Source organism: Phyllostomus hastatus, unplaced genomic scaffold (assembly GCF_019186645.2).
Source record: "Phyllostomus hastatus isolate PE091 unplaced genomic scaffold, TTU_PhHast_1.1 phas_scaffold_129, whole genome shotgun sequence".
NCBI lineage: Eukaryota > Metazoa > Chordata > Mammalia > Chiroptera > Phyllostomidae > Phyllostomus > Phyllostomus hastatus.
In genome coordinates this window covers 6072621-6085533 of record NW_025334009.1, presented here as the reverse complement: position 1 = coordinate 6085533, position 12913 = coordinate 6072621, and the positions used below count along the sequence as shown (strand labels likewise).

General features: G+C 49.0%; 1 protein-coding gene across 1 annotated transcript in view; it reads right to left on the bottom strand.

Annotated features, from left to right (window-relative positions):
• Positions 1-2550: 2550 nt before the first annotated feature.
• Positions 2551-12913, bottom strand: part of SETD2 (SET domain containing 2, histone lysine methyltransferase) — a 96254-nt gene continuing 85891 nt past the window's right edge. Inside the window, exons 17-21 of the mRNA XM_045856834.1 lie at positions 12339-12478; positions 9093-9204; positions 5393-5473; positions 3685-3786; positions 2551-3359 (exon numbers count right to left, since the gene is read on the bottom strand). Of these exons, the coding sequence (XP_045712790.1) occupies positions 3198-3359; positions 3685-3786; positions 5393-5473; positions 9093-9204; positions 12339-12478 (597 nt within the window). The 3' untranslated portion in view covers positions 2551-3197. The remainder of the gene's footprint in view (positions 3360-3684; positions 3787-5392; positions 5474-9092; positions 9205-12338; positions 12479-12913) is intronic.

Sequence of the window (12913 nt, the reverse complement as noted above, 5' to 3'; positions counted from 1 at the left end):
CCCCTCGAGGCTGGAAGCAGGAGGCAGGAGGCAGACCGGTCCCGGGAGGCTGGTTCCGAGGGCCTCTGTTCACCTCTGCGTGAGAAAAGGGAAAAAAGGGCTCTCCTTCCAAGGCCCATACTCCAGATGCAGGAGAGGGCGGCAAACGTGCTTCCACGGCTGCTACTTATGTGATTTCCTCACAAGCCAAAGGCAGGCAGGTCATCCCACCCACCTGAGGGGCAACTGAGGCCGGGGGAGCTGCAGCGGAACCACCTGCACCCCACATGTCCTACGCCCACCCTGACGGGAGAGGCAGGCAGGCTGGTTAACGTGCTTTAGGAGAGGGCTGCTGCAGCACGGGCTCTGCCTAAGCAGGAACAACGCCCTCCTGGCATCTGCCACCCAAACTCAGGAGACGTGGGACCCAGTGGTCCAGCGGCCCAGCGTAGGCCCTGTCCCCTGGCTGATGGAGATGGGATGGACTGGCCGCTCCATGATCACCAAACTCCTCAGGCTGCTGGTGCTGCTGCTCCCCAGAGTTTACCAGGGCTGCTTAAACCCATCGGTCTTTCCCTGAGATGACCCTTGGGCAATGCTAACCCAGGGAAGAAAGCAGGAACGACTCGGCATTCCCTCAGCTGGCGGCAGACCGGCTCCGGAGAGATCACGCTGGCTTCAGCAGGGAGCTGGCCACGGCGCGGCCGAGCAGCGGCCTGCGGGTGAATGTGAAACCCTGCATGGAGCGGCACGAGTGGGTCTCGACTAGCTGCTAGCCCTTGTCACCAGAGGGGACTGGAGCCTGAAGGTGTCAAGGGGAGTGTGGAAAGGGGAAAGATTTTGGAAAAAAACAAAAACAAAAACAGGGAGGTAAAATAACAGAATTCCTTTTCAAAGGCGTCCTCCCTGAAATGCGGCAGGTCACACCACCCTTTAACAGAAGGCTGTCCGGGCTTCCTTGGAAAATCTGGAACCGGAGCCTCGGGTCAAAACCGTGAGCTGGCCCTGGTTGTAAGCAGCAGTGCACCCGGCCGCACCCTCGCACGCAAACCCACCCCAAAGAAAAATGCTCCCTCATGTGCTCAAGCAAGCTTGTCTAATGACTATGACTTTATAATAGATTTTTCCACTTTTCTGTCTGGCCGCAGCCATCAGGGATTCTCAAAGGCTCAGTTAAGTAGCTTTCAGAAAATATGTAGCAATGTAGCAGACTCATAAGACCTCAGTTCCTTTCCACTCAATAATCTTTTTTAAGATTTTTATTTCTTTGCTTTTTCGAGAGAGGGGAAAAGAACAGAGTGGGGAGAACCGCCACAGTGCAAGAGAGCCCTGGCTGGTGTGGACCAGTGGACTGATCCAGTACTGGCCTGTGAACCAAAGGGTCACCAGTTCAATTCCCGGTCAGGGCACATGCCTGGGTGGTGGGCCAGGTCCCCAGTAGGTGGCACACGAGGCAACCACACATTCATGCTTCTCTCCCACCCTTCCCCTCTAAAAATTAATGAAATCTTTAAAAAAGAAGTGCAAGAGATCCATCATTGGTTGCCCATCCGTTTACCTCGCACACGCCCCCAAGTGGGGAACCTCGCCCACAACCCAGGCCTGTGCCCTGACTGGGAATTGCACTGGCAACCTTTTGGTTCACAGGCCTCAAAAATCTTAAACCATTTATTTTTTGTGTAGAAAATGCTGCACTAATAAATGCCTGTTTACAATGAACACGAAACCGTGTCAGTTCTTGCACCTCAGGGCCGTGAGGCTAAAGTGATCACGACCCACCGCACTGTGAGTGCCCGGTGTGGTGCCCACGGGCAGTGAGCGCTGCGAACTGCTGCCCCCCCCCAAGACTCGGGGGGCCTCTGCCCCCACCCCAGGGGCATGGCTGCAGTGAGCACAACGAGCCCCGTGAGGAAGAGGTGGAGCCCCTCTCTGTGAAGATGGGCCCCAGGCTGGCCCGAGGCCTTTGGCTCTCCTCGTTGCCCAGACGAGGGGCGTGTGTGAGGGCGTCTCCCCACTGGGCCTTGCATCCTCCAGGTGGTGTCCGCTCTCATCACAACCTGTGCACTGTGCCCTTTAATGGGGGTGCTCCCCCGTCCTATGTCTAGTGTCCAAGTCCAGTGTCCGGCGACGCAGTGAAGGTCGGGGAACCAAAACGTCAGACGAGCATCCCAGGGGCCTCGGAGAACTCGGGTCTCCGAAGGGAGCGCTGGCCGTGCCTCTCCCCAGCCAGGCAGTACACGGGGGGAGACACACCCCTCTCTCGACTGACCTATCAGCAAAGAGCCCGGTGCCAGGCAAGACTCAGGTCCTTTCTTTGCTCTGGAATGCACCTGTGAGTCGGCCCCACCCCTGAGCGCGGCTACCAGATCCCAAGCTCACACGTGTCCGTGTTCCTGGCAGATTCTGCCTCAGCCCCGGCGGGACCTGTGGAGAACGAGGCCTGTGACAAGCCCCAATTCCAAGGGCAAATTTCGGACTTCACACACCTATAGCCACCATCTCTGCTTTCTCCGGTAACATCATTATACACAAACATGGTTTAACTAGCTCTTAGGGAACACACATGCCAAGTTCTTTAATTAATTTTATTTTTTACATAAAAAGTTCAGTAAAAATTGGATAAAGTAAAGTGATTTTAAGCAGTAAATCAATCTTATCAACATAGCACAAGGCTGGCCAAAACCACAAGGCAGCCTGCTTTGGAATATTTACATGATAACAAATTAAACCTTGCAGGAGAACTTCAACTATCCTTACAAAGTCTTCCTGTGATCCTAGCACATAAAGGCTAAAAGCAAAACAAAACAAACAAAAACCAGGAAAAAACAAATTATTTTCAATATATTCACATATACATTAAAATATAATACAGATCGTCAGGGTCAGAGGTCGCGGGTGGGGATGCGCATGGATCTGTGCGCCGACAGCACCACCAAGGAGGAGACCCAGGTGTGGGGGGGTCAGGCCTGGCCAGGGTCTCGGAGGAAGGGTCTTCCCTAGCCCTCGCCCCCGCTGATCTCTACCCTAACCCCAACAGCTCACGGCCGGGGATCACTCGTCGTAGACTGAACTCGTTTTGGGGCCTTCGGTTGAAACCTGCAGGTTTGATTCCCCAGGGTGACGTGTCATCAGTAGCACAGCTTTGACAGAAGGGCGGGGCAGGGAGAGCCCACGAGCTCTCTCCTCCCCAGTCTGTCCTCCCACCCTGGCCCCCTAAGTCACTCTAACTCAGTGTCCTCTTTGGGTTTGTAAACAGCCCCAAACTTCTGCATGTACTTCTTAATGTACTCCTTGGTTTTGTGTTTCACATTCTCATTGCACTCCAGGTCCTCGGGGTTCTTACAGTACTTCAGCTCCTTATTCATGACGCCGTGCGTCAGCTGTCCAGGACACAGAAGAGAGACCACAGCCACCGGTCAGAGGGGAAATGATTGGAGGGGGAAGCCCAGCCTGTTGCCTCAGGGCCCTCTACCCAAAACCGGGAGTTGAATAAAGAGATAGGTTGGGGCGGGCTGTGCTGGGATCACCAGAAAGGGAAGCTCAGTTCTGGAAGTTTCTTAGAGAATCACTACACCCAAGTAGGGTGCCCTCCCTCCTCTGGCCTGGGCACCCGGCAAGAAAAACCCACTTTCTAGGAAAGAGGCCTTTTCAGAAGGTACACAGTTTGCCCAGAACACGGTCAGAAGACCTCAGCGGGGAGAGTACCTTGCGAGCTAGGTGTTTGAAGTCTTCCGTTGTGGTGATCCTTCCCACCTTGCAGTCGGGTTTCCGGTACGGGTTCAGGCACTGCACGATGAACTGGGACATCTGCCGGCAGGGAGAGGACACGCCGCTCAGCACTGCAGCGGAGCAGCGACTGGGAGGGACGGCAAGGGGGGGCAGCTGGTCCTCGCCAACTCAGGTTGGCTGGCTTGCACGGCAGAGTGCGACCGTACCAGCGGGACACGAGACAAAGGTCCTGGGTCAGCCCTGAGAGGGAGGACTCCCCTGAAAGGACTGAGCAAGGCGGACTTACGTGGAGGGACCCCGCAGCCGAGACTGGAGAAAGCAGCTCCTCTCTGTGCTACCAGAATGGCTAACACTGTCCCATCTGTAGCACAGAGACCGGAGCTAAGTTCTCTGGCTCCTGGAGGTAAGCATTCCATTTCTTTTGGTTCACACGATAGGAGTGTGAAGCAAATGAAAGCTGGTGGGGAAAGACCAAGGGTAGGCCCCTTTTCAACGTACAACTTCCAGTGTCCTCCTGAGCTGTCTCCAGTTGTCTGTCCTACCCAGTGGCTCTCAAGAGACCCAGGCACAGGACCTCTGGAAGTATCTAGGGTGGTCAGTGACCACCACAGAGGAGGTCAGTGACAGCAACTTCCCCGGGGAGCACCCCGAGCAGGCCTGCCCATCCCTGAAACTCTAAGCCTTCGGGCGCTCCAGGAACAAGGGTACAGCACAAAGGAGGCACTAGCTGAAAGCTGCTAGCCGGCTGAGCGGAAATGCCCATAGTTTCACACAGGGACAGTGAGGAACTAAAGCTTAACTCTGTGGTCCCCTGGCCTCCATGTTCTCCCGCTACAATTCACTTTCCCAGATACAGTCAGGGGTCTGTCCCACGGTTCCCAGCTTAAAGTCCCGCAGTGTTTCCCTGTCACTCTCAGACACACAGGCCCTACACGAAGCAGCACAACACTGTTCAGCCTCATCTCCCAACGCCCCTCACACACCCTGTGCTGCAGCCCGGGGACCGCTTACGGTTCCCTGGAAGGGACGATGCTTTCTTTTGCCTCTGTCCTTTCTACTGCCTGAAGCTACGTCCTCCTAATCTATCCAGTCAATTCCTACCCCTGGTTCAGTAGCCCTTCCGGACACCCTGCACAGTGGCCACCAGCGCTGCCACAGTGCGCTCTTCACACAGATGCCGTCCCTTATCTACAGTCTATCTCCTCCAACAAACTACGAGCCCCTTCAGGGAATCAAGACTGGAGTTTAGAATCCAGGTGCTCTGAGGCAGACTAGAAGGTTAGTGTCCTGATAGCTGGAAATTCCAGTAGCACAAAAAAGGAGCAGTTTTCTCCAATCCCATAAGGACTAGGCAGCCACCAAATATCACAGCAAGAGAGCTGGACCTGGAGGCAGAAGGTTTGAGCTCAAGTCTTCTGTCTAAGCGTTCTTCCACCTGTGAACGAGGACCGACAACTCCTTCCTTGCCTACCGCACTGAACGATCAGATAATGGATATGAAACTGCTCACTACCCAGCTGTAAAGGGCCAGGCCAATGTGTCAGCACATACAACTCCACAGTCAGTTACGGACACGAGGGGACGCCCACAGCGCTCACTGCAAGCAGCTGTGCACACTCAGGACAAGAAAGGAAAGAGCTCTGGGTGAAGCCTGCAGAGCCGGGTAACATCCACCAAACTTTACCTCTTTTCTGAACACTTCTTTGCTTTTCTTAGCCAGCTCACTGGAGGTGTCTGCTTCTGCTGTCTTAGGCTTTTTTGAGGTCTAGAAATAAAAGAGAAAACACAACAACACTGGTGAGAGAGGTCAGGTTAGTGGTGCCCTGCTGTCCCAGAAGCCGCCTTTCTCTCCCCGAGCTGGGATGCCCGACTCTCGGTATGAAGGCACAAGGCCTGGAGTCAGCTTGGCTGCTGGTAACGCTCCCCCTCATGTTTTAATCCTGTCGTCTGGCTCCGACCTCATTCCTAGAAACCAGCGGTACCGACCCACGGCCTGTTAGGGACCAGGGCACACAGCAGCAGGCGAGCAGCGGGCAGGCAAGCAAACTGGTCTCTCATGCCAAAAAGGCTGGGGACCACTGCTATAAACCAGTTCTAATTCTCTACCCTAACTCAAAGTCACATCCTTGTTGTAGCTAAACAGCTCTAGTTGTTTCGGAGCCAACTCCTCTGCAGAGTGGAGTGTGCTGTGTGACTTGGACCCCTCAGATCCCTGCCTGAGCTGCAGTACCCCACACTGTCAGCAGCCCACACTGTCAAGGCCGAGGCTCAGTGAGCGCCCCCTTCCCTGGCTCTGACAGTCCCGGATTCCAGGACAAAGGCGGAACACTCCGAAGACCTTTTACCACACATTTGGAGGTTCCTGCCACAGCACAGTTCTCTTCCAAGGCCCTCCACTCCCCTTGGATACTCATCATTTTCCCTCCAAAGGCAGAGCTGGCCAAACTGTAGGAGACAGTCTCAGCATGCAAGAGAGGCTCCCTGGAGGTTGGTACCTTACGGTTCGGAAATGCAAACACTACAGAGGCACCAAGGATTTGGGAGGAAGGAGACAAGGGTTGTCTGACTCAGTGAACAGATGAGCAGACGATAAGACACAGAGGACACTGTGTCCGAGCTGGTGCGATGATGACAAACCTGGGAAGATTCCCTTCCGGCAGTGCCAAAAGGGAGGCTGCCAGGTTCCCCTAATCAGGAACTGCTGGGAGGTGAGGTGCCAGCAGCCACTGCATTCAGAGCACTCGCTATGCAAGGCCATGTCCTGTACCTTTGCCCACCACCAGTCACCAAGCCCCTTGCTAGAAAATGTACTTTTCCGTGGAAAAGATTATGAGCATTGCCCTGGCTGGGTGGCTCAGTTGGTTGGAGCATCGCCCTGTGCACCAGAGGTTGCAGGTTTGATCCCTGGTCAGGGCGTGTATGGGTGAAAACTGATTAATGTCTGACTCTCAAATCATTAACAAATATCCTCATATGAGGATTTTAAAAAGATTATGAGCATTTGTCTTTGAGTACAGTCATTTTCGAGGGATGGAGAAGCTGCAGTTGGTATTACAGGTACTCCATGTTTTTGCTGGCCACTTAGAGCAGAACATTTTTTCTACTCCTAACTTGCCCCCCAGCTCCGACTCCTCCATTCCCATCAACAGCATGAAGGCACTAATGACAGAGCTGCTCCACCCCCTGTCCTCGGGGCTGGCTCCAGAGAAAGGCGTCACTGCCTTGCTCCGGGCTGCTACAAATCCACTTTCTCTGATTTGTTATAACAGTTGTACATATTTTCCATTTTTTCACTTTCTTTCTGTGGCTGTGGAAGCAGGGTGGGGAGGGGAAGGGAAAAAGAACACACAGATCAACTTCTGTTTTCAGGATATAAAATAAAAAAACCTGACAAGTAATCTATTTTCAAATGCTTTGCTTTGGGATTTTTGTGGTTACTTCCCCCATACTAGAGAGTGCGGGTGTGCTTCACGGGAAGCCCTCAGGTAGCAGGGGATCAAGAACCGCCTGAACAAGCCAAGGGAACTTCCACACGCCCTCAAACGTTCCCCTGCAGACCTTCTGGGTGAGCGGCGGCAGCAACGAGCACAGAAAGCCCCCTGAGGCGTGACAGCCACCCCGAGGCTCCTGGCCCCGTGGCAGAGGCCGGGCTCCCGGCACAAGTGCTGTGTGCATGCACAGGAACGCTCTGCTTCCCTCTGAGTGAGGCATGTGCTCAGGAAGCTAAATAAATTCAGCACATTTTTAACGCTTTCCTCATTTAATCTCTGACTTGGTGAGGCTGGCAGGGCTTTAAAAACAGTTAACAGAGCACGATCCACTGAGCACTGAGAGATTTGTGGTCCTGTAGAGAAACATCAATTGGTTGCCTCCTGTATGCGCCCTGATCGGGGACTGAACCCGCAACCTAGGTACGTGTCCTGACCAGGAATCAAATCCTCAGCATTTCAGTGCATTGGCCAATGCTCCAAGATGCTCCAACCAACAGAGCCAAGGTCAATTAATAAATTTTTTTTTAATGCTCGGTGCTTACCAATTTTAGAGAGAGTTGAAGGGAGGGAAAAGAGAGGAAGAGAAACATCAACAGGGTTGCCTTTTGTACACACCCAGACTGGGGACTGAAACTGCAACCCAGGCAGGTGCCGTGACCAGGAATCAAACCTGTGGCGTTTCAGTTTGCGGGATGACACCTGACCCACTGAGCCACACCAGCGAGGGAAATTCATAAACTGTTAAAACCAAGTATTCTTAACTTTCCCAAATGCCTATTGCCAGGTGAAAGTCCTTTAGCACCATGAAGGACATCAGACTGGACCATGATCCCTAAAACATAACAGGCTACTTCATGGGTTCAGGAATGTCTGATCACACCACAAGTGGTCTGGCTGAGATTCTAGAAACCCACGGTGGTGGCAGTGGGGGGAGGGGGCGGGGGGTGTTCTTACACATAAAAAAGCAATGTGCTCCCAGGTCCTCAGTGGTCATCAGTTTGCCTTTTCTGTCTGTTGGCTCCCATGGGGCATCAGTCTACCATGATTCTATTTGTGTGTTTAAAATGAAAAAAGAAAAACATTTGTGTGTGTTTTTCCCAAAAGGTCCTGGAGGAACATATGACAAATTAAATTTCTGTAGTTCTTTGTTGTGGGGAGACTGTCCTGTGCATTATAAGATGTTTTAGTGGCTTCCCTGGCCTCTACCCATTAGAAACCAGTAGCATCCTGCCTGGCTGGTGTAGCTCACTAGACTGAGCGCGGGCTGCGAACCAAAGAATCGCTGGTTCAATTCCCAGTCAGGGCACATGCCTGGGTTGCAGGCCAGGTCCCGAATGGGGGACACGTGAGAGGCAACCACACATTTATGTTTCTCTCCTTCTCTTTCTCCTTCCCCTCTCCTCTCTCTAAAAAAAGAAATAAAATCTTTAAAAATAAAAAATAAAATGAAATCAATAAGCATGTCCTCCGGGGAGGATAAAAAATAAATAAATAAAACACCACGTTCATGTCTGGTTAAAAAAGAAAAAGAAACCAGTAGCATTCCTTTAACCATCACAACCAAAAATAACTCTAAATATTATCAAATGTCCTGAGAAGCAAAACTGCTCCTGGTTAAGAATCCCTGCACTAAAAGTAACTATCTCCAAAGAGGGAAGTATAATGAAAGGAGAGCAGCTGAATAGAAATTAAGGGCCTTTATTTTTTTGTTCTGCATACCATACTTCTGTGTTACTTGGATGTCTTAGCCGCCCCAGCCCCAACCCCAGCATGTATTACATGTGTAAGACTCCAGAACAATAGGGAAGATAGAATCCCAAGACCACGTGGCTACTGGCCCTACAAAACAGCAGACTCCCAAATGATCAGGAAACACTTGTAAGCCACACTCACCTTCATGGGGTTTTCATCATATGTTGGGGTTCCCAGATCCATCTCAGCTTCATGCTCAAGGCTGGCATCATCTCCTGGGCTTTCCCAAGTAGGAGGGTCCCACTGAGTCTGCCTAGAAGAAGGTAAGAACAGCCATGCTGTCATGGCCAGAAAACAGAGAACTCCGGCACAGGCCTCTCCGCTCACGTATACATAAAACAGAACATGCAACGAGACGCAGGACGAGGCGGCTCTGTGAGACAGAGCCGTTCTGTCGACACCTTCCCAGCAGCAATGACTCTAGCCCAGAGACGGACTGTTCAGCCCCCGTTTTCCTGTAGCCAGCGATGTGGCAACGTCTGCTGGGTGTCAGAGAGAGCAGTAAAGCCCGACAGCTTTGCCTCTCGCCTGGCTGTGTCCTGAAAATAAGGTCCAGCAAAGCCTAAAAAGGACATGGAGTGGGTGGCTGCCTAAGCCTAGGCCATTCCTATGCAGGTGAAGAGATCGATGGTGCTATACCCAGCACGTCCTTAGGGCAAACTCAAATAAATCACAATACACCCCTCACAATCCTTGAGCACGTGAGAAAGTTCTTCCTCGCTTTGGCCTTTTTGTTTGTAGTTGTGCCTTTGGACTAATGACTGACAGCACACAAAAGAAGTAGAGGTTAAAAACTTGTGCCCTCTGCTAAAAATAGTCTCAACTGACTGCAAAAAGAAGGGTTTAACCATGCTGATGGTATGTTTACAATTATTTTGAAAACAAGACAAAAAAATTTTTTTAAGCTAGATTTGCGAGGTAACAACTGGAAGTAAGGAAATTCAGGTTCAGGAGTCAAAAGTCAGCTCTCAGAGGCACGCTTTAAGGGTGACCATTTAATAAGTCTACAGCCTAAGAGAAGCTAGCAGCGTCCTGCCATCACAGTCTTCTGCTTTCACACCACAAAAGTCTTCAGTCGGCAATATTAAAAGTACTTGATCGGTTTTGCAGAAGACTATGAAAACAGGCTTACCTCTGACCAATGCAGTTAATTAAAAGAAAGGGGAGGGGCTCAAGATCCCTACTGTAATCACAGACCCACAAGCAGCTGTGGGTTTATTACAGGCAGTGAACAGAGAGGGAGGTGTGATGCTCTTAAGTGCTAGCGAAGGGAAATCTCGAAAGAAGATGAAAAGGCACACATATAAATAAGAAAAACATTTTGTTCTTTTTTTGGAAAAGTGATAGTACATCCAAAAGTTTGCTTTGGTATTGAAAAAACAAAGTTCTGATAAAATTTGCAAACAATGGTTGTTAAAATCACTATGCTTTCAGTTGGCAACATAATGAGGGTTTGTTTTATAAAGCTATTTTATAGAAGAAAGGCTTTTCTAAGCAGAAAACATAAAGGGAAAATATTTGACTGTATGAAAACTTTAAACTTTTTCATGTCACAAGACATTACAACAAAAAACACTTGCAACACTTCTTTTTAAAGATTTTATTTATTCATTTTTAGAGGGAAGGGAAGGGAAGCAGAAAGGTGGGGAGAGAAACATCAATGTGTGGTTGCCTTTTGTGTGCCCCATACCAGGGACCTAGCCTGCAACCCAGCCATGTGCCCTGACTGGGAATTGGACCAGCAACCGTTTGGTTCACATGCCAGCGCTCAATCCACTGAGCGCCAGCCTGTGAACCCAGAGGTCGCCAGTTCGATTCTCAGTTAGGGCACATGCCTGGGTTATAAGTCAGATCCCTAGTTGAGGGCAAGCAAGATGTAGACAATCCTGTGTATCCCTTGCACACTGATGTTTCTCTCCCTCATTCTCCCTCCCTTCCCCTCTCTCTAAAAGTAAATAAATCAGAGGAAAAAAAGAGAGAGAAGTATTTATTTAAATAAAAAATCTAACAATGCTGACAAAAATGGGTATATGCCCCAAACAATTCACAGAAGATAATAAACTGCAAATAATCTAATGAAAACATTCCATCTCAATAAGAATCATTAATAAAATTAAGATTTCACACCTATTAGACTTATATGATGAAAAAGGCACTTTTATTTACTTTTTGTGGGAGTCTAAATTGGTACAAGTAATTTTTTTTACTAGTAAACAGACATAAATTATCAATTTAAATAAACTTTGGAGGGGTGGGGAAAAAGGCAGAAAACTGTACTTAAACAACAATAAAAAAATGTTAAAAAAAACAACAACTTTGGTATAGCCACGTAAGAGAGCAAGGGTTGGCAAGCATTTTTCTCTCAAGAATCAGAGAATAAATATCTTTTGTCATGTGGGTCATATGGTCTCTGGCACAACTATTATACTCTGCCACTGTAGTATAAAAATAGCCACAGACAATTCCTAAATAAATGGGTGTGCATGTGTTCCCAAAAAACTTTATTTGCAAAAACAAGTGGTCCATGGGCATGTTTTACTGACCGCCCTCCCAACAAAGTACAAACAAGCATTAAAAATGTGGCTGTGCCCTGGCTGGTATGGCTCAGCGGACTGAACACCATCCTGCAAACCAAAGGTCACTGGTTCAGTTCCCAATCTGGGCACATGCCTGGGTTGCAGGCTAGGTCTCCAGTAGGGGGCATGCAAGAGGCAACCACACATTGATGTTTCTCTCCCTCTCTTCTCCCTCCCTTCACCTCTCTCCAAAAATAAATAATTTTTTAAAATGTAGTTGCAAATTATAAAACATGCACTCAAACAATTCACACAGGATTATATACTACTGATGAATACAGACAGACAAGACAGACACACAAACACAATTCATATAAAGCCTTCTGTTGAAAAGATATCTTTAAAAATTTAGAGCAAATCTGGCCCACTGCCTATTTTTGTAAATAAAGTTTTATTAGAACAGAGACATGCCCACTCATTTATGCAGAGTCTTGGCTTACACAACAATGGCAGAACTGTGTAGTCATAATTGAAGGCCAGCAATGCCTAAAATATTATCTGGCCTTTTATAGAAAGGTCTGCCCATGACCCCTCTCTGAATTCTATAATATTAGATGAAATCATTATCATTTTTTAAAAACTTCTTAGTTTTCTCCAAAAGAGCCTTACGGATTAAAAATATACTAAAACATATCTGAAAAGGACAAAGTCTAAGGTACGACATAACATTTAAGAGGTGATTCTGGAAACCTAGCAGCCCTCAAGCACAATGAACAGCCAATGACAAGCCACTGCATAGAACTCTCCTTAAATTGGCAGATTCTCTCCCCAACTGAAAACTGACCGGGGGATGCCACGCAGCCCTTCTTACCTTGTGATGACATGGTAGTAATAAATCTTCCCTTCCGGATCTCGGGCTGTCTTCCAGTTGGGAGGTAAGACAATAGTTTTTGGTTTTGGAGGAGAGGGGGGTGGCAGATCCAGTAGATTATTGGTCACAACCATTTCAGGCTAAAAAAACCACACATACACAAGAATAATTTTTCCAGCTTTATCTTTGCTTGAGCAGTTAAAGAGGATCCTAAAATCCCAGGCTAAGACAAAATGTGTCCACTTTTAAGCACTTACGGGTCTTTCAGATTGCTGCGTTTTGCATGTATACCCCTTCTGAATCTCTACTTTCCGTAGCTGCTTTTTGGGGGGCTTTGTGTATGTTTCACCTATTCCATCCCTGTAGTCCTCTATTTGCCCTCTTTTCTCTAAGCTTCAATGTAACTTAATATTTCACATCATTCAGAACTTAACTAAACTACTACCCATTTCCCCACCTCCAAATGACTCTGCCCCTCCCCTCCTCAAACTCTTCACCTGCACCTTTTCATGACATTAACCTCTGACTACTTTAAGTATAATTTGTGATCCTCAACTCTCAGGAAAGTGTCAACT